Source organism: Microtus pennsylvanicus, chromosome 1 (assembly GCF_037038515.1).
Source record: "Microtus pennsylvanicus isolate mMicPen1 chromosome 1, mMicPen1.hap1, whole genome shotgun sequence".
Lineage (NCBI taxonomy): Eukaryota > Metazoa > Chordata > Mammalia > Rodentia > Cricetidae > Microtus > Microtus pennsylvanicus.
Window position 1 is genome coordinate 141,858,451 of NC_134579.1, and position 26,815 is coordinate 141,885,265.

Genomic DNA, 26,815 nt, shown 5'->3' on the forward strand with positions numbered 1-26,815 from the left:
GGCGTGGGAATAGACACAGATATGGGAGAAACAGGGAGCCTGGGGTGGCCCCAGCACTGACTCACCGTAAGACCTTCCTCCCTTTGCCTTCTAGCCTCTTGAGTGACTGGTTCCCAGAGGCCCTTTCCGCCCAGGCCCCTTGGGCACCCTTTTCCCAGAATGGGCCAGGGGCTCAAGTTACATAATCCTTTAGACCTTTGTGTTTTTTCCACAAAGTCCTCCTTCAAAACAAATCCTAAAAACTGGTCCCAGTGGCGTGGTGGCCCACACTGTTTAATCCTGCCACTCACAAGACAGGCAGAGGGATCTCTGTGAGTTCTAGGCCAATCTGCTCTACATAGCAAGTTCTAGGCCAGCCAGATTTACACAGTGAGATCTGTTTTTTGTTTTTTTTTTTTTTGAGACAGGGTTTCTCTGTGGCTTTGGAGCCTGTCCTGGAACTAGCTCTGTAGACCAGGCTGGTGAGATCTGTTTAAAAAACAAAACAAGGGGGCTGGAGAGATGGCTCAGAGGTTAAGAGCATTGCCTGCTCTTCCAAAGGTCCTGAGTTCAATTCCCAGCAACCACATGGTGGCTCACAACCATCTGTAATGAGGTCTGGTGCCCTCTACTGGCCTGCAGGCATACACACAGACAGAATATTGTATACATAATAAATAAATAAATATTTTTAAAAAAACAAAAACAAAAAAAACCAAACCCAACCTGGTCCTGGTGGTGAAGGCCCATCATCCCAGCTATTCAAGAACTGAGGCAGGAGGATCAGATGTTCAAGGCCTGGATGGGCTACAAAGAGAGCCCAGAACCTGCCTGGGCATCTTATCAAGACTAAGGGAAGAGAGTGTGTGTGGCTCAGCCAAGGAGTACTCAATGGGAGGAGCCCTAGTACCAAAATAAATGAGGGGGAGAGCAGAGGCCAGCAGATGACTGAGCAGGTGAAGGCTGTTATCCAAGCCTGGGGACCCGAGTTTGAGTCCCTGGCTTCTACATGGAAGGAGAGAACCAACACTCGTAAGTTGTCCTCTGACTGCCATGGAATGATGCGGCAGAACCCCCACCCTGCAATAAATAAATAAATAAATGTAAATAAAGTTGTCTTGCTGTGCTCACTTTGTCCTTGTCCTGAGCCGCCTCTCTAAACCAGTCTGCCCGGGTGGCCCTCATCTGCTTTTGACACCCCTTGTCCTGCAAGGTCTCAGACTGAGAGAATGCGGTTCATGTCAATCTCAGAAACTCTGCACCACAGCAATTCACTCCTGTAAGACTAACATTTGAGAAGCTGAGAAAGGACCATGAGCTCAATCCAGACTGGGATTAAAAAAAAAAAAAAAACAACCATACTCTTTCTCTAAAACACAGGAAAGAATTACTCTCACCAGCATGAATTCTAGGCAGGGGCTCTACCACTGAGCCACACCCCAGCCCCTCACTGGGGGATTCTAGGCAGGGGCTCTACCACTGAGCCACACCCTAGCCCCTCACTGGGGGATTCTAGCTATACACTTGTGGCTAGGCTACATTCCCAGGCTTTGTTGTGCTTAGTCTTTCAAGACAGGGTCTTACTTTGTGGTCCAACTACATCGTGAACTTCCAAGTCCTCCTTCCTCAGCCTACCAAGTAGCTGGGTTACAAGTCTGTACCATCAGCCAGGCTCTTCTGTCTTTGTCTATTAGAAACAGTTGGCTTAATTATCACCTCATCCTAAACTCTCCAAGGCTGACTTCCCTTGTGGGAGCACTCTGATGTGGACTGTGTCATTTCCCCCCATCAGGCCCTGCCAGTTAAAGCGAATCATTGGGGGTCATGGTGGAAGATGACTGAGAAAGACACAAAAAACACGTTTCCCCCCTTGTTTTACGAAGATTCACACGCTCATATTTACATACATTTGCATTCAGCAGGGAGGGGTGGGGCATGAGGATGGAGCTCACTGTGCTGGTGGCAGCAGCACCTTCAGCGGCACCTGGTCCCCTTGGGCAGTCGGAGGCACTGCCCAGATAGCTCCGGAGGCCTTGCCGGTGGTGCTCCTCTTGGAGGTCAAGGGTGTCTCCAGGGTGAGGGAAGCACTGGCCATTTCCTGGGGCTTGTCGCTGGCCAGGAAACGCAGGAGGTTGTGCAGGGCCTTGGCCACGTCACTGCGGGCTCCCTCATTGACCAGACAGTAGAGGATGGGGTCGGCCACACAATTGAGGCTGGTGAAGGCCAGGGAGCTGTGGTAGGCGGAGAAGACTCGCTCCTCGAAGCCACAGTCCCAGGGCCGACCCAGGTAGACAGCGCTTCGAGACAGCAGGAGGGCATGGTAGGGTGCAAAGCACACCAACACGATGGCGATGAGGCTCAGAGCCAGACGCTTGATCTTGACCTTCTCCTGGCGCTCCGTGGACACACTGCTCTGCACGGCCCGCAGGATGCCGCGGTAGCACAACAACATGAGTGCCCAGGGGAAAAGAAAGCCCACGAAGACACGGTATAGATTCATCCAGGCCACCCAGCTCTCCATGGGGAACTTCTCGAAGCAGAAGGTGTGGTTGTAACGATCTCGAAAGAGCTCGTCGTGGAAGAGCGGTGCCGAGTTGGCGCCCAGCTCGGTGGCCCAAACCACGGAGCTCACAGCCACCGCTGTCTTGACCCGGCGCAAGCGGGCAAAGCGCAACGGATGGGCCACGGCCAGGTAGCGGTCCACCGAGATGCAGCACAGGAAGGCAATGCTAATGTAGATGTTGCTGTAGAAGATGAAGCCAAAGAGCTTGCAGGAGCCAGGGCCATGGATCCAGTTGTCGTGGTGGAGGAAGTAGTCGACCCACAACGGCAGCGTGCAGATGTAGAGCAGGTCTGCGATGCTCAGGTTCATCAGGTACACACCTAGCTCATTGTGCTGGCGTACCTGGCGGTAGGCCGCCCACAAAGCCAGGCAGTTGGTGGGCAGCCCCACCCCGATGACAAAGATGTAGAGGGATGGCGGGAAGAGGTGGTCCACTCGAGAGTCCACGTGGCAGCCCTCCCAAGTGCGGTTGCCCATCCTGGGCGCTGGGGCTTCCTAGGTTCTTCCCCTGGCCCACTGGGGCTACAGGGCCACGGGGGGCGGGAGGCCATCGGGCCCCCTGAGCCCCCTCTTTGGAGGCTCAGGGGAACATCATAGGAGATGGTTCACGAGGACAGAGTTCCAGGTTTGTTTTGTGGAAGGCTAAGCAAAAGGACAACTTGAGAGGACAGGATGAAGGTTGGACAAGAAGTGGCTCTAATGTCAATGGGAGTGTCTGTGCAAGCAATCAGACATAAAGATGGGTGCACAGGAAAAAAAACAGACGAAGGCAGTGTTTATGGGGGAGTTGAAGACACCACAGGTACCATGCTCACTGAGGTCTTAGGGAGTAAGCATGGGCACGATTAAGTACCAATGGGATGGAATGTTCTAGAAGACTCAGGAAATAACACAGGAGAGCATTGAGTTGGGAAGATGCAGCTTGGAGTACTGCATCTGCTAGGATGCCAGCAGGAAGCAGAGAACTATGTAAAGTCACCACAGTGTCCTCTGGGGATGGACAAAGAGGAAGGACTGGCTAAGGCTGGGGACTGTGGGAAGGGATGCTGGAAACAGGAAGATGAGTAAGCTGTGGAGCACAGGAGGACTGTGGGTAGAAGAACTCGGAAGAGTTGCTGCTGGAGGAGTTCAAGGGGTGGAGATGGAGTCCCATTCACGACCACATGGAGAGCTGAGCGGGGGGGTAGGTCTGTGGGGAGAGAAAACAGTGGGGAAGCAGGCATGTTTGTCCATGCTGGCCTCCCCCATACCGTCCCATTATTCCTGTGGAAGAGAAAGGGGACATCCCAACAAAAACTGCTGGAGTACCACCCTAAGGAATAGATTCCTAAGAGCAGGGGACTGGGGGGGGGGGGTGTCAGACAACAGTGGTGCTTCCCAAACACATCTTAAAGACCTAACATGCTGAGCACATGGCCCGTGCCTTAGATCCCAGCAGTCAGAAGGTAGAGGCAGGAGGGTCAGGAGTTCAGTTATACTCCCCACACATTTGTCTGAAGCCATGAAAACCCTCAGTGGTTAAGAGCATTGCCTGCTCTTCCAAAGGTCCTGAGTTCAATTCCCGGCAACCACATGGTGGCTCACAGCCATCTGTAAAGAGGTCTGGTGCCCTCTTCTGGCCTGCAGACATGCACACAAACAGAATATTGTATACATAATAAATAAATAAATAAATAAATAAATAAATAAATAAGAAAACCTGTCTCAGAAGAGCAGCGGAGGGTGAGGTGTGTGGAGATGGCTCGGCGGGTAAAGGAGCTGCCAGACCTTGCGACCTGAGTTTGAGTCCAGGCACTCACACTGTGGAAGAAATAACCAAGTCTGCAGGTTGTTCTCTGAAGCCCACATGTGTAGCATAGCAAACATGCGGACACGGGGTGGGGGTTGGGGGGATGGAGGGAGCGAGAGCAGAGAGAGGGGAGGGAGGGAGGGAGAGCAGAGGGAGGAGGGATGGAGGGAGGGAGAGAGTGAGAGCAGAAGAGGGGAGGGATGGAGGAAGGGAGAGAGGGAGGGAGGAAGGGAGAGGGGGGAGAGAACTTGACAAGTTGAAGCCAGAGGTGCCTCCAGACCTGTCCAAGGTCCTGATGCTCAAAGTGGGACTCTCAATTCTTTTCCCAGCCTGCCTTTCGGTTTCTAGTCCCCTGGACACAAAGGAGCCCTGGGGTTGACAGTGGGACAGAGCAGGAGATGTAGACTCTGGAAAGGTCAGGGTCAGGAAACCTGGAGAAGCCTGGGGCTAACGTCAGCAGGGGTCCTCACAGCCTTCTCCTTTCCCTTTGTCCCAGTGAGGACCTTGGATCCATCCACTACCTTCCTTTTTTTTTTTTTTCTGGGATGCTCTACAAGTTTAGAGCAGAGAATGTTCATGCACCAAGCCCCTGATGGTCTGTACATTAGTTTTTTTCTGTCTCTCTCTCTGAGTCTCTCTCTCTCTGAGTCTCTCTCTCTCTCTCTTTCTCTCTCTCTCTTTCTCTCTCTCTCTCTCTCAGGTTTTTTGAGACAGGGTTTCTCTACAAGTTTGGGGACCTGTCCTGGAACTTGCTCTGTAGCCCAGGCCTGACCTCAAACTCACAGAGGTCTGCCTGCATCTGCCTCCTGAGTGCTGGGATTAAATTCCACCACTGCTGAGCTCTGAGTCTCCTGCAGCTGAGGCTGGCCTTGAACTTGCTACTTCACTGGGGATGACCTTGAACTCCTCACTCCTCCTGCCTCCTCCTCCAGTGTTCAGCTCACAGGAGTGCACAGACGTGGGACTGCTAGCCTGGCCTTGGGAATCCTAGGCAGGCACTCTACCAACCAGGCTATCGCCTCTACCCTTCTGTAGGCTGGCTTGTTGGACTGTTTGAAATTGGGTCTTACTGTTTAGCCCAGGCTGGCCTGAGAGCTGGGACTAGAGGCGAGCAACACCTGGCCCAGCTTTAAAAGCATTTTTAAACTCGGGAGGTAGAGGCAGGCAGATCTCTGAGTTTGAGCTCAGCCTGGTCACAGAGTGAGTTCCAGGACAGCCAGGACTACACAGAGAAACCCTGTCATGAAGAAAAAGGAAAGAAAACCATAAAAATGAGATCATACATGAAAATCCGATCTAAGATAGTAAAAGGAGCAAGTCCATGTGGCCTGGGTGGAATAATGTGGAGGCTGAAAAGTCACATCTGAAAAATTCTGAGGACACACTTGAAAACCACCATTTGAGGGGCCCGTGTGATGGCTTATGTCAGGGAAGGCGCTGGCGACCAAGTCTGACAACCTTAGCTTTATCCCCATAGCCACATGGTGAAAGGAGTGAAATGGATTTCAGAATTCCTCCTCCAGGCATTCTCCTCGGCACAGAACACCTGTCTCCGGTCCTCAAAAGAGGTGGGGAGGGGCGGGGAGGGGAAGAGAGAGAGCAGAGGAGGATACTGTAGTCCACTGAGGACAAGGAATGAGCCTGGACTCACACAGCAAATTCCCAGAAGTCTACGTCTTTCTTTTTCCCAAGGAAAGTCTGTCCTGCTTTACCTTCCGATGGACCCTGATCCATGCCTGGCTCTCTAAATTCTTGCTGGCTCTATGCTGCCCTCGCTGCTCAGGAGCCTGGGACAGCATCTGTCCTGCCACTCTCCCTCCCTCAATTCACTTCCCAAGGTGGCCAGGAAGACGTTGCTAAAGGAATCCGCTCTTGTTCTTTTCTTCATGAACCTCCAGAGGCTTCCAAGAGGCTGGGGGAGTATCTCAGTGATTGATAGAGCCCCTGCCTAGAAGCCCCCAGTGAGGGGCTGAGGGCATGGCTCAGTGGTAGAATCCCTACCTAGAATCCCCCAGTGAGGGGCTGGGGTGTGGCTCAGAGGTAGAGCCCCTGCCTAGAACCCCCAGTGAAGGACTGGGGTGTGGCTCAGAGGTAGAGCCCCTGCCTAAAATCCCCCAGTGAGGGGCTGGGGTGTGGCTCAGTGGTAGAGCCCCTGCTTAGAACCCCCCCAGTGAGGGGCAAAGGGCATGGCTCAGTGGTAGAGTTCTTGCCTAGAATCCCCAAGTGAGGGGCCAGGGTGCAGCTCAGTGGTAGAGCCCCTGCCTAGAATGCCCCCAGTGAGGGGCAAAAGACATGGCTCAGAGGTAGAGCCCCTGCCTAGAACCCCCAGTGAGGGGCTGGGGTGTGGCTCAGTGGTAGAGCCCCTACCTAGAATCCCAGTGAGGGGCATGGCTCAGTGGTCGAGCATTGATTTGGTATGTGCATGGTCCTAGGTTCTAGCTGCCGTATAAACTAATGGACTTAAGGGAAAAAACGGAAAGTCCTGGTGCTTGGTACAGGTAAGGAAGGAGACTTTTCCCAGCTAGCCTGAGCTGCCTTACCAGCTTCTCCCTTAAGCACTCTCCAAGCCAATGAACTTCCTTCACCACGGATCTCTCCACACTCTCTTCCTGACTTCACGAGTCTCCTCCACCATCACAACCATCTATTCCTTCACAGCACTTGTATCTTGGGGACAGGGACCTTGAGTGTCACATGGCCTTGCACTCAGTCGTGCTCAACAAGTCCCTGGGTACAGAAGTCATTCCAGAAGTCGGGAGAGGGCATGCCACCCTCCAGCCCTCCTCCCACCATGGCTCTCCTCCTTCTTCACTGCACCCCAGGCATCGACAAGTCCTGGGGAGACCTAGGGGGAAGAAGTTGTGTGCTGGGAGATTAAAGGACAGGATCCATCTGCCTCCTAATTGACTTGAAAAGGTCAGGCTGTGTCCTGATCCCTAAAGCCAGTCCCTAGACATCTACCATCTCCACCCCAGAGGTGGAAACTTCTAGGCCCTTTGGAGATGGAATGGGAAGGGCTTGTTCCTGGGTAAACAAATGGGAACCAGCCCAGTCCACCGTCAATCAAAACCTCCCACTCAGGCCAAGTCCTTACTGTTGTTGTTTTGTTTTTTGAAGACAGGGTTTCTCTGTGTAGCCCTGGCTGTCCTGAAATTCACTCTGTAGACCAGGCTGGCCTCAAACTCAGAGATTCGCCTTCCTCTGCCTCCTGAGCGCTGGGATTAAAGGCGTGCTCCACCACCGCCTGGCTTCACTAAACCTTTCCTGCTCTGTCTCTGCCTCGTCTGTCCCTTCTTTCTGTCCTCTCTCTCTCTCTCTTCTGTCTGTCTCTCTCTCCCCTCTCTATCTTCCTCTCCCTTTCCTTATTTTTTTCAAAGAAGTCCTTGTGTGATGTGGTTAGGATAAAGACCGTACCTGACTTCTGCAGAAATTAGGACTTCTAGAGGCAAAGGAGGGAGAGATGAAAAGAGAGATGGAGAGAAAGGGAGAGAGAGAGGAGAGGAGAGATGAAAAGAGAGATAGAGAAGGAGGCAGAGACAGAGCCTTTCCCTCTTTCTATCTCTCTTTTCATCTCTCCCTCTCCCTCCCCTCTCTCTCCTACTCTCTTTTCATCTCTCCCTCTCTTCTCTCTCTGCCTCCCTCTCCATCTCTCTTTTCATCTCTCCCTCCTTCCTCTTGTGACATCAAGGGGATCCTTTGCCTCTAGAAGTCCTAATTTCTGCAGAAGTCAGGTACGTTCTTTATCCTAACCACATCACACAAGGACATCTCTGAAAAAAATAAATTGTCAGTAAAATGTGCAGTATTTGGGACTGGGGATATAGTGCAATTTTAGAACGCTTGCCCAGAGTCTCACAGTGGATGCTGGGGTGTGGTTCAATCAGCACAGTGTTTCTCTAGCATGCATGAGGTCCCGAGTTCAATCCCCATGACCCACCAAAAGAAAGAGGTCTAGGCATATAGCTCAGCTGGTGAAATATTTACCTAGCATGCATAGAGCCCTGGGGTGAATCCTGGGATAAATGAGACCCTGTCTCAAAAGGTAAAGAGAAAGAAATTAGTGGACCAGGGATGTGACTCAGAGTGCAAGGGGATACCTGCGTGCAGATTCTCAGCACCCACACAAAAGCCCTTGATGGAGAGCTGCATGTCCCCTGAACACCCCCCCCCACACACACACACACAGCCCCAGGTCCCTGCTGAGACTGGAACGGGTACACTGCAGCAAACATTCCTGGCAGGCAACGGAAATGAACTTCCCATTGCCAATTTCCTCCCAGGGAACAGAGTCTGGTATCCACCCTGTCCTCAGCCTACCTGAGTCATAGGGAAGCTAGGCATTGGCCAGAAAGGCACGGACAGACGGACAGCCCGACCTTTCTTCTTCCCTGCCCGACATCTGGCCACCGTAACTCCCCCACCCCCAAGTCATCACAGAACCTTGATTCTTAGAAGTCCATGGTACAGGCTCAAGTGGTGAGCTGGGACAGGAAGCTCTTTCTTCCTGGTGCATATGGGGAAACTGAGTTCCAGCTGTTTTTCCTTTGAGCTAAAAGGTGTCTCCCTCTCTTTTTTTTCCCTCTCATTCCCGTTCTCCTGTCTTTCTAGGGGCTTCAGACCCCTTTGGAAATCTGTCAAAAATGAGAATTTGGGTTTTTTGCTGCTCTTGTTATTTATTTATTTAATCTTATTTTTGAGACAGGGTTTCTCTGTGTAGCCCTGGCTGTCCTGGGACTCACTCTGTAGACCAGGCTGGCTTTGAACTCAGAGATCCACTTGCCTCTGCCTCCTGAGGGCTGGGATTTAAGGCGTGCGCCACCACACCAAATAGGGACCTTTATAAAAGTGACTGCGGAGGCTGGGGAGATGGCTAGTGGGTAAGACCATTCGTTGTGAAAGCAAGAGGACCTGAGTTCAAATCCACAGCACCCACTAAAAGCCCAGAATCCTGTGTGCCTGTGGCCGCAGAGTTGAATAGTGGCAGGTGGGTGCTAGGGGCTGGCTGGCTCGGCAGTCTAGTGCAAACAGTAAGCTTTGGGTTCAGACTTCAAAACTGAGTGTGGGTGAAGACACCAATATCCTCTGCTAGATCCCAAATTAGAACTCACCTTGCACACACACACAGACCGACCCACCATGCTTGGAGTGGCCCTTCACCTTGCACACACACACACACACACACACACACACACACACACACTGACCCACCGTGGCTGAAGTGGCCCCTTCACCTCTTGCCCAGCCCCAGTTGGAGTCAATGTTATCTTAACCTTAGTGAATCTTTGTTGGGGAGGTGCGTGACCAAATTTTACAGTCGTGCTCCCCCAAGCTCAGGTTCCTGCAGGAAGGATAAGTTTAAGTGTGACACAATATTTGTGGGAGACAGGAAAGGTTAGCTTGAACCCCAAGCCCCTGCAGACCTCAGCCACTAAAATCAGAAAAAATCCCTGGTCTTACAAGACACCCCATGCCCCCCAATCCTGCAAGATTCAAAGACATGGAGGGTTGAAAAGCCAAGAGAAAGAAACGATAGGAGCCTCCCCATTACCACCCCTTAGCCCACCCACCACTTTTGTTTCCGAAGCCACTAGGCTGGCTCCCCCTCTTTCCCTCCACCGTGGGCTCCCAATCTTCCCCATTCTGGAGGCCCCAGGGGACCAGCCAGCTCCGGTCGGCTCATTAAAGCTGAAATATGATCAGCGTGTCTCGCTGCCCACCTGGTGCCGTGGCAGCAGGCGGAAACGGTGACGGGGGTGCAGTCGGGACTCTCCATGTCCTGGCTGGGCCTCAGTTTCCCCATTTCTATTAAGGAGCGTCTCTCTCCCACCCCTACCCTGGCTGCTACGCCCACACCAACCAGCAGGAATGTGGAACTGTTAGAACTACCCTGCTGACATTCTAGAATCCAAAGGTTCTCAAGTCCCGAGGTTTTTATGACCAGCCCTGTTTGGGGTCGAATGTTCTAACATTCTAGAGCCTTGGTTCTTTGCTTTCTGTTATTATTATCCTCGCTTTTGCCAGCACGCACCCTTGTCAGTTTCCAATATTCCAGGCGTCTCCCGGCCCAAGATTCTGAAGTTCTATTGTTAGAACCCTCTATGATTTCAAAAAAAAATTAAAAAAATAAAACACACGCTATGACTTTCATAATCTATTATTAAACTCTGGGTGATTTTTATCTTTTTTCCAGCAAATGAATACACGTTTCCCTTTTCACTCTTTGCAGAAATGGGAACGCGTTGTAAATAGGTGAACCCCACTTCCTCTTTTCTCCCCATTTTTACTCTGACTTAAAAAAAATGAATTTTGAGATCGGGCAGCTGAAAGTTCACAGAGGCCGGGCGTGGGGTCAGAATAGCTGATCATCACCTTCAACTGCCCACCCCCACCCCCCAAAACGATATTCTCCCACCTCAGGGAGAAAGTCTAGGAAGCCATGCTGTTTCTGACCCCTTGCTCACGGCCTGGCCTCGTCCCTCCCTTTTCGCACCAGCTGAGTTATTATTTGTCTAGACACAAACCAAATTATAGGCCCTGTCCTGGTTGAACCTTGAGTGGGCTTGGAGGGGGGGTGTCAGGAGACAGGGGTGGAGTTAATCCCCTCGGTTTGTCTCTTTACCCCTGAAACTCCTCCCCCAAGCCCAGCAGGCCACCTCTGGTCCCTTTCCCTTTTCCACCTGCAAGCCCTCAGAAATACCTTTTCTGCTCCGCTGCAAACTCTCCCTTTTCGCCACCAGCTACCCAGACCCAAATCTGGCACCACTCCCTACTCACTTAGTGGAGGACCTCATTGCCCGAATTAATCCGACTTAGCGTTAGTCCAAGAATCCAGGTATCCAGATATGGCCAAGGGAACCCAGGTCTCCGGCTATAGGCTACTGCGGACAAGAGTCCCAACCCCCGGGGCTGGCAATAACTCACTTCTGCTCTAGGGCCTCAGTTTCCCCGCTTGTAAAATGGAGGGGCATGGCCTACATGGTTCCCACATGTCTTTTGTAGCATCCAGCCGTGAATACCACGAGCCAACAGGTTGTGCTTGTCTCAGAGGGTCTCAGCATCCTAGGTCCCACCATTCAAAGACTGGAAGGCAGGGTCTCATTCGGCCCAGACTGGACTCAGACCAAGGTTCCCCCACGCCAGCCTGGGTTACACGTGCCACTACAAGACTTTTTTTTTGAGACAAGGTGTCATATAGCCGGGTCGCCCGGAACTCTTATCCTCTGTCTCTAGCTTCCACATGCTAGGGTAACTGGCAGGTGCCACACTCCAGGCCCCAGGGCTCCTGGGTGATCCGAGTTTGGGAACCCTTCCTCCACCTGTCTCACCTATAGATTCCCAGGAGGATCCCAGTGGTGCCCAAACCTGAAGACAAGTCCAGCCGCAGAGACCGGGATTGTAGGGAGCCCTTTAGGTAGGTTGGGGGGGGGTGCAGCTCATTAGAGGCTCTAGAAAGACTGCAGGGGTGTTCACCATCTTTTTCACCAGGGCCTCCAATGCACATCCAGCTTCTCTCTCTCTCACACACACACAGAGTTTGGATCCATCCTTTTCCCTAGTCGAGGAGTGGGGTACAGAGTTCAGTCCAAGGGAAGGGGAGTAAGGCAAAGCAGGAAGGGGTTAACAGAGACCCAGCCAAATCCTGGAAGGGAGGAAGTAGTGGAGGAAGTCTAACTCCCCCCCCCCCCCAGCCAGGAATTCCTGAAACAGGAGGGTGGGGTAGGTGTGACCTCAGAAGCCACGGGGTGACTACAAAGAGGGCACTGGGGTCATGGTGTCACTCACAGTCCATTTGTCTGGGATTGCAATCCCACTGACCCCTACCCCAATCCTAAAGGGCCTCACTACCTGAAGGAAATAAGTTCCGCGATGTTGTAGGATTCAGGGAGAGACTACAGATAGACAAGGGAGGCTGGAGCCGCCACAGGAGCGTGAGAGCACCAGAGAACAACAAGATCAGAGAGCCCGGTGGGGGAAGGAGTCTCACAGAAATGCGATGGATAAAGAGTTGGGGATGTGCGGAGAGAAGGAGGGGTCGCACATAAACGGGGGTGCGAAGGCCAGGGTTGGGGCAGAAGGTACCCAGAAGCAGACAGGGAGACCCTAAGGAAGTAGAGCGCCCGGGATTGTTGCTGAAGAACACCTACCTACAGCCTCAACATTTAGGGGGTTGAGGCAGGAGGATGGCCAGTTCAAGGAAAACCTGTTAGCCTGGGGTTGTCCCACAAATGCCAGCGGGTGGAACGGGTGTGGTGACCCACACATATAATCCCGGTTTACTCTGAAAGCTGAAGCAGGAGGATTGCAGTGAGCTTGTGGTCAATGTGAGCAAGAAAGTGAGCTCCAAGAATTGTTTGGTAATTCTCTCTCTCTCTCTCTCTCTCTCTCTCTCTCTCTCTCTCTCTCTCTCTCTCTCTCTCTCTCAGTGAGTGTGTGTGTGTGTGTGTGTGTGTGTGTGTGTGTGTGTGAGAGAGAGAGAGAGAGAGAGAGAGAGAGAGAGAGAGAGAGAGAGAGAGAGAGAGAGAGACCCCAGAGAGAGGAGGAGAGGAGAGGAAGGAGATGTGGGAAAGATAAGATCTGCAGAGCTGAGTGGCAGGGAGGAGACAGTGCGGGGAGACTGAGGCATCGGAGCGGCCACCCAGAAGTCTTGAACCTGGAAAGGGGAAGACTAGGAATGGAGGGGCAGCACCCACCTGTGCGACGGCTGAGCTGGGCGACCGGCGTCCGCGACCCTATCCGGTCTCTGCGCAGAGCGGGACCCGGCGGGCGCCCCCGCGGGGCAGGAGACAGCGACAACCCCTGGCCCCGGGCTGGAGTCGGGAGCCCAAGCCCCGCCCCAGCCGGGCCCGCCCCCGTTAACCCCTCCTCTGCCGTTCCCCTGCACCCCACCGAGCTCCCCCACCCTTATAAAGAACTCAACCCTGGCAATCTCACCTGCTGCTTCAAGGCTGCGTCCCATTAACCCCTTAGTTACCCTCTCTCCAGCTCCACACTTTCAATGTAAATCTGCTTCTGGGAAGGGAAGCTTGGTTTGGGACCCTCCTTCCTGACATTCCCGTCTTTGGAGAGTCCCCTCCTTGCCAGCCTCAGTTCATAACCTTCTCTATGTCCCTCTAAGGGACTGAGGACAACGGGGTCTGTTAAGGGAGCAGTGAGATATCTCAGCAGACGGAGGCAATTGGAGGTAACTCTGAACTCAGTTTCCTGGACCCAAATGGAGGAATGGCTCCTGCAAAGCTGTCCTCTGACCTCCACACTGTCACGGGCCAAGCCGCCTCAGATAAAGAAATGTAAAAATGCAAAAGCTTAAATGGCAATCTGTTAAGTGTCCACCTCAGACATCAGGGCCACAAATGGAAGGAGCCTTGGGGAGGGGGTGTGGGGGTGTAGGGGTGTGGGGGTGTGAGTTAGATCATAGGCCTGGCCTCAGTTTCCTCCGCAGTCAAAGTGGTGAGGCACTGTCCAGCAGGTCACATCACAGAGAATATAAGGTCAAATCTGGACGACGGTGTCATTCTGAGCAAGTGGTGCATGCCTGTAATCCCCCAGCCCTAGAGAGGCTGAGGCAGGAGGATAATTGAGAGTTTGAGGCCAAATAAGAAGATTGTATATTTAAAATGTTTCTACTGGGCTGTCCAGGGTACCCCAGCCTGCACTCTAGAAGCTCAATGTCCCCCACAGTTCACCTCAGCCTCTCACTTGGTCGAGACTGCACTTTATGGTCTTCTTTGTCCTTCTCAGCCTGGCTGGGAAGAGGCAGGCTGCTCTTGTGTTGGGGTGGATGGCTGCCATGTGTCTGTTGCCTAGTACTGAACTCCCCATTATTTTCAGGGAGTGTGTAAGTGCTCCAAAGAATTGCCTTGCCCCTTTTATCATGGTCATCACTTCCTGCACAGATCAGTCCTGAGAGTTTATTATAGACACAAGGACTTCTGGTCCACCTGGCATACAGCCCTTCAAAAAACAGTAGTAATGTTTACAGATTCTAAATTACATATTTTATCCTAAGTGATGTAGAAGGTGGGACCAATGGGCTTATGCACCCTAGGCAGGGGCTCTGTTACTGAGCCTCCCTCCCAGTCCCATACTAGGGGATTCTAGGCAGGGGCTCTACCACTGAACCACAGCCCTAGCCCCTCACTGGGGGATTCTAGGCAGGGGCTCTACCACTGAGCCACACCCCCAGCCCCTCACTGGGGGATTCTAGGCAGGGGCTCTACCTTTGAGCCACACCCCCAGCCCCTCACTGGGGGCTTCAAGGCAAGGGGCTCTACCACTGATCCACACCCCCAGCCCCTCACTGGGGGATTCTAGGCAGGGGCTCTACCTTTGAGCCACACCCCCAGCCCCTCACTGGGGGCTTCAAGGCAAGGGGCTCTACCACTGAGCCACACCCCCAGCACCTCACTGGGGGATTCTAGGCAGGGGCTCTACCACTGATCCACACCCCAGCCCCTCACTGGAGGATTCTAGGCAGGGGCTCTACCACTGAGCCATACCCCATTCCCTCACTGGGGGATTCTAGGCAGGGGCTCTACCACTGAGCCACACCCCCAGCCCCTCACTGGGGGATTCTAGGCAGGGGCTCTACCACTGAGCCACACCCCAGCTCCTCCTTCCACATTCACGTGGGTTCAAGGAGTCAAACTCAGGTTTTCAGGCTTGGCAAATGACTTTGCTTACAAAGTCATCTCGACAGCTGTAATATACAAAGTTTTTTTGTTTATTTATTTTGTTTTTTGTTTTTTGAGACAGTGTTTCTTTGTGTAGCTCTCACTGTCCTAAAACTTGCTCTGTAGACCAGGTTGGCATCAAATTCTGAGATCTGCCTGCCTCTGCCTCCTAAGTGCCAGGGATTAAAGGTGTGTGCCACCACTCTTGGGCTGCTTTTTTTTTTTTTTAAATATATGTGGGTGTTTTGTCCTTATACACTATGTACCTGCAGTGCCTGTAGAAGCCAGAAGAGGGCTTGGATCTTCTGGAACTACAGTTACAGACAATTGTGAGCAGCAGTATAGGTGTTGAAAACTGAACCTGTGTCCATTAGGAGTGCAGCCTGTAATAGTGGCATTTCATTTGTATTTTAATAAATAAAGTTTGCCTGGGGATTGGGAAAGTAAAACAGCCACACTGGCCAGCCTTACAGACCAGGCAGCAAGGACGGACATACACCTTGATTCCCAGTAATCACCAGGCAGTAGTGGTGCACACCCTTAAACCCAGAACTAGAGAGGAATATAAGATGGTGGAGACAGCTCTCAGGCACAGTCTCATTCTGAGGATTCCTGGAAGCAGGATCACCATTTTCAGACTGAGGTTGAGGTAAGAGCCAGTGGCTGGCTGCTTTGCTTTTCTGACCTTCAGGTTGGACCTCAATATCAGTCTCTGAGTTTTTATTAATTGTGCTTCAACAGCCAGTGCTCTTACCCGCTGGGCCACCTCTCCAGTCCCACACCAGGTCTCCATGCTTGCACAGCAACGCTTGACTCACAGCCATCTCCTCGGTATCCTCTTTCTTCATAACCACGGATGACTTTTCTCCCATTCTACAATTTCATACAAATCAAGTAACTTAAAATAAAAAGAGAGGGCTGTTGTGCTACTGCTGTGTGACCTTGGGCAGGTGACCTCATTCATCTCTCTAAACCGTATCATTCCCTTCTTTCAGGAACTTGAAGGACATAGGAAATAGAGGGTTAATCACCAAGCGGAGACCTCGCTCACAATTCTGGCGAGTTAAAAGAACAGGTCCAAGCAAGAGTCATGGCTACCCTATATAAACCCTAAGAGATGAGGCGTGGTTTCACACAGCCCAGGCGGGCCTCGAACCTCACACGCAGCTTCGGATCTTCTTCCTGATCTTCCAGCCTCCACCCCAGAGTACTGGGATTTACAAGTGTGAGCTTTTATTAAAGATCAGGTCAGAGTGCCCCCTGGTGGGGGTAGGGTCCCTCCTCTTCTGGCGCACCCTAAGTTTGTCTCAAATCATCATTCCAACTCGTGGCAGCCAAAACACAACTCTTCTCTGAGCTTCGCTGGGAGCATTTACAGGACAGTTTCTAGAAAGACAGCTAGAAACTGGAGAGGACCTGTGGCGAGCCTTTGGAGTGCCAATGCAGACCGCGGAATGGAAACTTTCTCTCCCCCTACTCTTGGACTGGGAGGCATAAGAGAAGGCAAAAGACAGTCGCTGGGTAGAGGCCGTGCACAAGGCAGTCGCTCACGAACCAGCTCAGGGAGATGAACGGCAAGAGTGACTCTGAAGGGATGCGTGGAGAATTACCAGCAATTTTCCAACTGACTTTCAAGGCATAGCTTCACATGCAGATCCAAAGAAGACCACAAGGGGTCGACGAAGCATCAAGAGCCCTCAGGGAAAAGCGGTTGTTAGCAGTTATCACCTGCCCAGAACTACTAGGAGTCTGGAAGTTAATCTGTGGGGGTTGGGGATGGGGGGGGGGGGAAGGACCTGACGGCAGGACGACTGTGAGAGGAAAGAAGGGTTTGACACAAGAATGCCAGAAAACAGGCCTTTAAAAGCCTAGAAGCTTACCAGGCAGTGATGGCTCACACGTTTAATTCCTGGCACTCGTGGGCCAGAGGCTGGCAGATCTCTGAGTTTCAGGCAAGCCTGGTCTACATAGCTAGTTCCAGGACTGACAGGGCTACACAGAGACTCTGTCTCGAAAAACCAAAATAAATAAATAAAATTTAAAAAAGGAAAGAAAAAGAAAAAAAGTTCAGGTTCACCCCCAGCTACCCTGGGATTTCTGCCTTCACCCTCCAACTCTTCACATGGGTGCCCGGGATCTGAACTTGGGACCTCATGCTTTCGTGGTGTTGCTAAAACTCCTTCCTGGGAGAAGACATAAGCAAGGTTTACCCCTCCTCCCAAGGCCCCAAGACAAACCGAGGCACATTCTACTAAAGTTCCTATGGGGAACCAGTGAGACTTGGGGTGTCCCAAAGGGCACAGGTTAGAGGTTATAATGGGTGTGGGTGCTCCACAGGCTGCACCAGCAAGTGTTTACCCTGGAGGGATGAGGGCTCTCCTGCAGATGGAACCTCCCTCTGTAGCCTCTCCTGCCCCCATTTGCGGTTAGGATGGAGTTGTTGTTGCATGTAACAACAGGTAGGGAGTGGCTGGGTACTGGGGGAGGGACATGATCCCGGTATGAGGGATTACGCAGTCTAAAAAGCCCAGCAGGGATGAGCTTTTGCAAGGGGGATGTAAGTGAACTCCCCAAGACTGTTGTTGCCCTTCAGGGAGCACCTTACAGACCGAGCCATCTCCCCAGGCCCTGCCCAGAGTCTGAACTCAATAGACACACTCAGCTATTCAAACACACCTTCACTGTCATTCAGTGCCCAGGTTCCTGCTTCTACATCAGCACTGGGCAATGAGATAGTAAAAGTGAGGGCAATCTTGTCCCTTCCCACCCAGGCTTCAAAGTCAGTAAAACAGACACAGATCTGCCCCGAGTCCTCAAGGCCCATGACAGGAGCCAGCAGGTGGCTGGAGCCCCAAGAAGGCTTTATTTGAGTTTATTGGGAGGAGACAACACATGTCCAAGCTTCCACTGGGACGTTTCCTTCTTCATCTTTCTGTGTTAAGGTCTGTCTCTCGCCCCTTTCTGTGAGTCCTCTGCGTGCATCACCTTCTCTCTAGTCAGAGTCAGCATCTTCTGAGACAGGTGTGCCTTCCTGCTCAAACCTTCCTTGTCATGAGGTAGTGCTGAGGTTGTCTTGGTTACCAGTGTATCCAAAACCATGCACTCACACACACACACATATATATACTCATGTATACATACACACATATACATTCACACACATATACATACACACATATACATTCACACACACATGCGCTCACATACATATGCACTCAATTACACATACACATATATACACTCATGAGCTCATACACATGTATACATATATACATATGCATTCATGCACAGACATACTACTCATGCAAGGCATATACGTATTTGCACACACACATATACTCACACACACACATATACACATGTGCTCATACACAAATCCACACATACACTATATATACACACACATATATATACTCATATACACATACATACACACCATTTATAAATGCTGCTTATGGAATTCATTTACTTGTTTGATTAATGTAAGGAGCATTTTATTCTTGACCAGCCTTTGACTGGGCGATGCTCTCAGACTAGTTGGGTATATTTCTCTACTGCTCCCAGACATGGTGGTGTATACTTATAATCCCAGCATTTGGGAATTAGAAGCAGATCTCTGTGAGTTCAAGGCAGGCCTGGTTTACATAGGAAGTTCCAAGCCAGCCAGAGCTTCACAGGGAGTGTCTATCTTGAAAGAGAAAAAGTTTAAGGGGCTGGAGAGAGGGCTCAGAGGTTAAGAGCACTCTGACTGTTCTTCCAGAGGTCTTGAGTTCAATTCTCAGCAATCACATGATAGCTCAAATACCAGATCTGTAATAAGATCTGGTGCCCTCTTCTGGCCTGCAGCATACATGCAGATGGAGTACTGTTTATATAAATAATAAATAAATCTAAAAGGCTTTTTAAAAGAGGAGGCCATCATTTTATGACGTCCAGTGTTCATCCCTCCCTCCCAAGAGATCGCCTCATTGTTTAGACTTAGAAAGAAATACAGACTTCCTTCCTTCCTTCCTTCCTTCCTTCCTTCCTTCCTTCCTTCCTTTCCTTCTTCTCTCCCCCACTCTTCTTTTCCCCCTCTCCTTCTTCGTCTTCCATGTGTAGCCCTGACTGGCCCGGACCACCACTCCCAGCCCTTTTATTTGTAAATAATGTATTCTCATTTATGACACTTCCTTATTCATTCATGTCTTGTGTGTGTGTGGAAGTGAAGCAAGCTCATGAGTGTGTGTCAGGGTGCAGGTGTGGAGGTCAGAGGGCAACTTTCAGGAGTTGGTTCTCTTCTTCCACCAAAAATCTCACTGAGTTCAAGTCCAGCCTTTTCTACAGAGAGAGTTCCAGGACAGCCAGGAATACACAGAGAAACCCTGTCTCAGAAAACCAAACAATATAGTGGAGAGCAATTGAGGACAACATCTGATTTTGACCTCTGACCTATACAATACACACACACACACACACACACACACACACACACACACACACACACACCTTTCAATTCCCACACATACCAAATACACAGACCAAGACTCCAGACAGCTCAGTGCATAAGTCTGTATTTCTGGATAATATAAAAGAATAAACTTAAAAAAAAAAAACCCACCTAAACCAAACACCAATGGCTTCCCCAAGGCATGGTGACCCACTCTTCCCACCCAGATAAATAGAGACTCCTGTCTGTCCACTCACCCGCCCACCCCCATAAGCCGCTCTCTATAGACATACTCTGGGTATATATTACTCTACTCCGCAATAGACATCTCCCAAAAATAGAACTCAGTCCTGGCACAGGACTCTACTCTGGCCCCACACCCTTGTTTCAGACTATACGCCACTGTAGCACACTTGTGTCTTTGCCCCCAGTGGTCAGGGCCATGCTGTCGTCCCACAAGAAGGCCACATTTGTCACATGACTGCTGTGTCCACCGTATTTGTGGCTGAGGGCCTGTAAGAAGGGAACAGGTGAAAGGAAGAGGTCAGATGAAAAATGCCACCTGGAGGCCACTGTCATTTTCTTCTTCAAAGACATTAACATTTTTTTTTATGTGTGAGCTACAAGTTTTTACTCTATACTTCAGGAAGTCCTAAAGCTCACAATCCCCTTGCTTCCTTTTAATTTTTGTTTGCTTTGCAAGACAAGGTTTCTCCATGTAGCCCTGGCCGTCCTGAAACTCGCTTTGTATACCAGGCTGGTCTCAAACTCAGAGAGATCTGCCTGCCTCTGCCTCCTGAGCGCTAAGATTAAAGGTTTGCGCCATCACCTCCTGGCTTAATTTTTAATCACAAATATGTGTATTAGAGTACACGTTTGTACATGGGTGTGGCTCAGTGATAGAGTGCCTGCCTAGAATACCCCAGTGAGGGGCTGGGGGTGTGGCTCAGTGGTAGAGCCCCTGCCTAGAATCCCCCAGTGAGGGCTGGGGTGTGGCTCAGTGATAGAGCCCCTGCCTAGAATCCCCCCAGTGAGGGCTGGGGTGTGGCTCAGTGGTAGAGCCCCTGCCTAGAATCCCCCAGTGAGGGGCTGGGGTGTGGCTCAGTGGTAGAGCCCCTGCCTAGAATCTCCCAGTGAGGGGCTGGAGTGTGGCTCAGTGGTAGAGCCCCTGCCTAGAATCCCCCAGTGAGGGGCTGGGGTGTGGCTCAGTGGTAGAGCCCCTGCCAAGAATCCCCCAGTGAGGGGCTGGGGGTGTGGCTCAGTGGTAGAGCCCCTGCCAAGAATCCCCCAGTGAGGGGCTAGGGCTGTGGCTCAGTGGTAGAGCCCCTGCCTAGAATCCCCAGTGAGGGGCTGGGGTGTAGCTCAGGGGTAGCCTTTGCATAGTATGCATGATGCCCTTGTTTTTATCCCCAGCACTGAAGATAGATAAAGGATAGATATAAGATATAACCTGCCTGTACTGAATCAGTTCCCATTATGTATATAGAGAGAGTGGGGTATGATGAGTCTCTATGAGGAACGCATGCCCACAGTCAGGTATGGCTTACTTTCCTCTTCTTTGAAGAGCCCAGAAGTATCCGGGTGATGGTGGAACACACCTTTAATCCTAGCACTTGGGAGGTAGAGCCAGGCAGATCTCTGTTGAGGCCAGCCTGGTCTACAAAGCAAAACGAAAACAAAAAAGAAGACGAAGAAGAAGAAAAAGAAGAGGAGGAGGAGGAGGAGGAAGAGGAGAAGGAGGAGGAGAAGGAGAAGAAGAAGAAGAAGAAGAAGAAGAAGAAGAAGAAGAAGAAGAAGAAGAAGAAGAAGAAGAAGAAGAAGTCAGAAGGCCAAATTCATGTTCTCAGATGTATCTTTCTTTTGAGTGTCTCCCTCATGCTTAAATTACATTAAAATATCCTCATTAAATCCTAACTCTGCTTCAGTAAGAGAAAAGGGTAGCTCTGTAGCAGGAGCAGTCCCTAGCAGCTCCGGGAATTCGGTTCTGTAGAAGCTGGTCCTTGTTCTCGGCCTGTACGGAAATCACCGTTGCTGGGAACCCTAGAGTCTAGGGCAATAGCCTCATGGTGTCTTGTTTTGCTTTGTTTTGAGACAGGGTTTCTCTGTGTAGCCTTAATTGTCCTGGAACTTGCTCTGTAGACCAGGCTAGCCTCGAACTCATAGAGATCCACCTGCCTCTGCTTCCCGAGTGCTAGGATTAAGGGTGTGCTTTGCATGCACAGGAACCTCAGAGATTTTGTTTGCCCAGGCACACAGTAGGTGATCATTTGTACAGAGAAAATACTCAGAAACCTCAGAGATACGGACTGCGGCTCAAAACCCTATGAAGGACCCTGGGCAGTTAAGACATTCCTACAGATATGGGAAACTGAGGCCCAGAGAGGAATGAGTTGCCTAAAGAAAGTGAAAAGATGAACATCAGACTAGGGAGGAGCTGAGAGGTCCAGGAAACCTGGGCTCTACCTCTGGCAACACATATACTTGGCTTAATGGCACACATCTTTAATCCTAGCTCTAGGAGAAAGAAGCAGGAGAATTGGTGGGAATTTGAGGTCACCCTTTGTTATATAGGGACTTTCAAGCAAGCCTGAGCTCTCATCCCCATAAAGGAGTGAATAGTGCCAGCTCCCACCCCTCAGGCCCCAGAGAGACTTACTCTGGGCTGACAGCAGGGATAGCTGAACAGGTGCACTTTGCCAAAGTCATCAGCAGAAGCCAGCAGCTTCCCATCATGAGAGCGGGCCACAGCGTTGATGTCTGTGCCATCTGCCCCCTCAGGCCAGATCCCTGTAGACATGACAAGGGAAGGGATGAAAGATGCCTGACTACTGGGCATGGTGGCACAGGCCTATAAATCCAGCTATGGGAAGCAAAAGGAAGAAGTTAAAGACCTCCCTGGATAACTTATTGAAACTTGTCTCAAAAAGTTAAAAAAAGAAAAAAGTTGGGGATGTGGCTCAGTGGTAGGGCACCTGCCTAGAATCCCCCAGTGAGGGGCTGGGGGTGTGGCTCAGTGGTAGAGCCCCTGCCTAGAATCCTAGTGAGGGGCTGGGGCGTGGCTTGACCCACCAGGTCTCAGCCCAATTGGCTCTCCCTCCAGGAGATAGATCCTCCTAACTTCAAAGGCTTCGGCCAATACTCCCTCTGCAGTGCCATCAAATGTGTCCCCCAGCCAGTTCCCTGTACAGCCACACTGTCTCAGGGGCGGCTGCCTTCTTCATTGCACTGTGAGCTGCAGAAGAGCAGAGCTGGGACCACCATCATCACTGTGCTATAGCAGCACTGCTCCTGCAGGCCAATGGTGCTCCTGCCGCCTGGGATGACGGCTTGCGGACCTGACGGAGCTTCAGCATGGAGCCCTCGGAGCCAGGTGCTTTATGCATTCGGTCTCATTACATTACAGCTCTGAGGGACCTCAGTGGTCATTTCGCTCTGCCCTTCCTCGAGAGTACCACCCAGTTAGTGAGGGTTTCTCAGAGCTCCAGTACTCAGTGGGACCTTCCTCATTCCAGAACTTACCGAACACCCCAAACCCCAACACACAAGTAGCGGTAGCCCATTCCACATTTCTCACGGCATCTGCGCTGGTGATCTGCTTACAGGTGGCGGCATCCCCTGGCGTAGACAATCGGAAGAGATGTTCAGGGCCTGAAGATCTGCCATAACCAGTCTGTTTCCCAGATAAACTAGCACTGAGGTCCAAGACAGAGGGGTCAAAACAAAGGTCCCTGAGCTTATTTCTGTCTGTGTGGACCAGCTGAAGGCTGGATTTTTGGAGCTGACATGCCAAAACCTGAGCTGGGTACCTTCTGCAAAAAATCTTCTGTTCATTGTTAAAGCAGAAGGAAAATAGGATGCACTGGGAAAGAAATCACGAGCTAGAGATTGCTAATTTCCAAATCAGATCAGCTCAGACTAGCTCAAGGAAACAGGAGCTGTATGTAAATCATATGCAAATGAAGCGGCAAAAGAAAGCAATCTGGCCACTGTCAGAGAACTCACAGTACAGAATCTCGTAGTCTCCGGAGTTGGTGACAAAGCAGGTGCTGTCCTGGGCCCAATCCAGGTGGGTGATAAAACTGGAATGGCCCTGCAGGGGACGCAAGGGTCACTTAGAGCAAAGGAGAGGGTTGAGTCAGGGAGAGGGGATGGATTAAGTCAGGATTAGGAGGCAAAATATACAGAGTGAGAACACGTTTGGCTGGGGGTGGGGGGGAGGATACAAAGGCCTTCTGAGAGTAGGGGCGGGGCCAGACTACTACGGGCGGGGCCAGACCATCACGGGTGGGGCTGACAAAAAGCGCTCAGACAATGGGGAAAACTCCACACAGGGGGTGGGGTTTGAACATGGTGGGCATGGCTACACAGAGGTGCTCTTTGGATGGAGGGAGAGATTAGGATGCAGGGGCGGGGCTACAAATGAGGGCGGGGCTTGGAAAGTGAGGGTTGGGCTTCACAAAGGGGCTACTTAGAACACAGTAAGAGATGAGGATGGGGGCCATCTGAGACACCTTGACATAGTCAGGGCAAGAAAAAAAAATCAGCTGAGTTCTGATGCTGTGGTTCCCTTGGGGTAGAAAAATGGTTAATTTTGCACCCCACAGGTTGGGGTGGTGGCGCGGGCTGGGGACCACTGCCCACTCACCGAGCACTTGCCCAGGCGGCTGACCTTGCGGCCACCCTGGTCCACCGTGTACACGTACACCAAGTTGTCGTGGGAGCCCACAGCCAGGTACGCCCCGTCTGGGGAGGGGGAGGGGCTATGAGGAGGCACCCAGACTCTGCCCCCTTCTCTCCCAGACTCATCCCCTCCTCCACAGTCCCAGGCTCCGCCTCCCCCATGACTAGCCCCTCCCATGGGGGGAACTGTAGCCTTTCACCCCCCAGTCTGCATTTCACCCCCAACGACCCTGCCTCACCAGGATCCCAGGCCTACCTGGGGAAAAGCTGACCACGGAGATCTGCTCATTGCCATCTGTGTGGATAGCCACCAGGTCATGGGTGTCTGTGTCCAGTAGCAACCACCTTGAAGGGAGTGGGGGGTGGGGGATGAGCTGTTGTTAAGGCAGGGCAGAATTGAGGGGCGGGACCAGGCTACCTTGGATGGAGCCAGACAGTGAGGAGTGGGGAGTCAGGGGGTCAGGCTAGGATGGACAGAGCTGAACAACATTTTCCTCTTCTCTGTCCTCCTGCCACTTAGAAGTCCATGCCATTCAAATAGGTGAGCAGAGCCCCACACGGGGATACACCGGCTGCAAGGGGCGGGGCTACAGGCAGGCCCTTAGGACTGAAGCAGTGGGTTTAGAATGTGAGGGGCTCTAAGGGCTTTAGGGCAAGAGAAAAAGAAACTGGTAAAGATCTGGTCTGTTCAGCAGTACCTGCCGGTCACTGTGCCCACTGCCAGGACAGAGCCGCTGGGATGGAAGCCAGCCGAACGGGCAGGGTCCTGGGAAGGAAGAGAAAAAAGGTGGGGTCCCAAAGACCATCTAGGTACTCCCTAGCCTCAGAACCTAGCATAGCCTGAGGTCCTCTCTGCTCTCCCATGCCTTCCAGAAACCACCAGGGGCCATTCCCGTTTCTTGAGCATGCTAACAGAAGAACTGCCTGGCAAGATGCCTTTTTTTTCCATTTTGTTTTTGTTTTTTGAGACAGGGTTCTCTGTGTAGCCCTGATTGTCTTGGAACTCACTCTGTAGACCAGGCTGGCCTTTGAACTCAGAGATCTGAGTACCTCTGCCTCCTGAGTGCTGGGATTAAAGGTGTGCACCACCACTGCCTGGCAAGATACCCTTCTTAAAGAGATCATGTGTAGCATCCAGATGTGCTAAGCCCCGAGGTCCGAACAGCAGCAATTTCTGCAGACTCCTATGTCTGCATTCCCATCCCATTACCTCAATGGTCCTGCTCCACAGGGGTTGGTGGGCCTCTGAACTCCACAGATGCACCAGCTTATCCTGCCCACAGGTCACAAACTGAGCCCGGCTAGGATGCGTGGCCAGGCCCCACAGCTCTTCCACGTGTCCCTGCAGGAGGGAGAGACAGAAGATGACAGGAAGGAGGCGGCAAAGCTGGTCTTTCCCCTAGCCAGCTCTGATGCCAGAAAGAAAGGTTGCACTAGCCGGGCGGTGGTGGCGCATGCCTTTAACCCCAGCACTCAGGAGGCAGAGGCAGGCGGATCTCTGTGAGTTCCAGGACAGCCACGGCTACACAGAAACCTTGTCTTGAAAAACCAAAAAGAAGAAAAAAAGAAGGAAGGAAGGAAGGAAGGAAGGAAGGAAGGAAGGAAGGAAGAAAGGAAGGAAGGAAGGAAGGAAGAAAGAAAGTGCTAGACCAGCATCCAGGACCCGGCAATCCCCTTCTGTGCAGGCATGTTCTCCTGTGATGGGAGCTGACTCTGGCTACCCCGTGTCTTGAAGCAAATCCTGTCCCTTCCCACAAAACCTTTGTTTTCCCCTTCATAGAATGGAAGGGAGAGGAGGGTGGCTCAGAATGTGCCTTCAGTGGCCACACAGGTTCCATCCACCCTGGCTAGACACCTCCCAGACTTCAGCCTTAAGGATCTGGGAAAACCTAGTAGACTTTGTCTTGAGTCACAGAGCTGGGACATCTAAGGTCACATGGAGGACACAGAGGAACCAGTCACCTAGCCAGCTGACCTCACCTTGGAACCTCAGTGTTGTGTGTGTGTGTGTGTGTGTGTGTGTGTGTGTGTGTGTGCATGTGTAACCTGAGTGCAGAGGCCGGAAGTGGGCGTTAAGTATCTTTATCTCTTGCTCCTTTATCTATGCATTATTTACTTTGTGGGTGTCAGGGTATTGTCAAGGCCTGCACGACACCTTCCTTCCACATGAAGTTTCCAGGGACCGAAGCCAGGTTGTTAGGCTTGGTGGCAAGCACCCTTCCCCACTGAGCCACCTAATGGCCTCTACTCCATTACTTTTCAAACAGAGTCGTTCTCGAAACCTAGAACACACCAACTTGGATAGGCAGGAGGGCTAGCAAGCCCCGAGGACCAGCCTGCCTCAGCCTCTCCAGTTCTTGAATTTTAGGCATGTTTCCATTCTCAGTCTTTATATATGGGCTCTGGGGAAATCAAACTCAGGTCCTCAAGTTTATACAGCAAGCACTTTACCAACCAAGCCATCTTCCTAGCCCTATGAGATTTTGAGACAGGGCTTCCCTTTCTTGTCAAGAACAGGCTGGGTCACAGAAACCCTCCAACTGTGTAGTCCTCTGACTGCTGAGAATACAGGTGTATGCCACATGCCCGGCTGGGAGCCTCAGTTTCCTGCTCTCTAAAATGTGGCCAGCTACCCCATGTTCCTCAGAGCACTGCTGTGCTCCCTCAGAACATGACTAGAAAGTGCTACACACAAACCAGGCACC

The 26,815-nt window shown here is 51.6% G+C and overlaps 2 protein-coding genes across 2 annotated transcripts in view; both read right to left on the minus strand.

Annotated features, from left to right (window-relative positions):
• Nucleotides 1–1,836: 1,836 nt before the first annotated feature.
• On the minus strand, nucleotides 1,837–13,128 carry Gpr4 (G protein-coupled receptor 4). The gene is made up of 3 exons (XM_075990053.1): nucleotides 13,022–13,128; nucleotides 4,242–4,342; nucleotides 1,837–3,731 (listed from the first exon to the last, which is right to left on the minus strand). The coding sequence occupies exon 3, from the start codon at nucleotides 3,017–3,019 to the stop codon at nucleotides 1,928–1,930; it is 1,092 nt and encodes a 363-aa protein (XP_075846168.1). The 5' UTR covers nucleotides 3,020–3,731; nucleotides 4,242–4,342; nucleotides 13,022–13,128; the 3' UTR covers nucleotides 1,837–1,927.
• A 6,409-nt stretch (nucleotides 13,129–19,537) lies between these two features.
• The window catches only part of Eml2 (EMAP like 2), a 29,823-nt gene continuing 22,545 nt past the window's right edge, over nucleotides 19,538–26,815 (minus strand). Inside the window, 8 exon segments of the mRNA XM_075990063.1 lie at nucleotides 19,538–19,943; nucleotides 22,087–22,217; nucleotides 22,950–23,045; nucleotides 23,433–23,520; nucleotides 24,076–24,173; nucleotides 24,367–24,455; nucleotides 24,809–24,876; nucleotides 25,321–25,452. Coding sequence (XP_075846178.1) covers nucleotides 19,818–19,943; nucleotides 22,087–22,217; nucleotides 22,950–23,045; nucleotides 23,433–23,520; nucleotides 24,076–24,173; nucleotides 24,367–24,455; nucleotides 24,809–24,876; nucleotides 25,321–25,452 — 828 coding nt within the window. The 3' untranslated portion in view covers nucleotides 19,538–19,817.

Coding starts and splice junctions, on each gene's coding strand:
- Gpr4 (XM_075990053.1), bottom strand. CDS start 3,019: ATGGGCAACCGCACTTGGGAGGGCTGCCACGTGGACTCTCGAGTGGAC.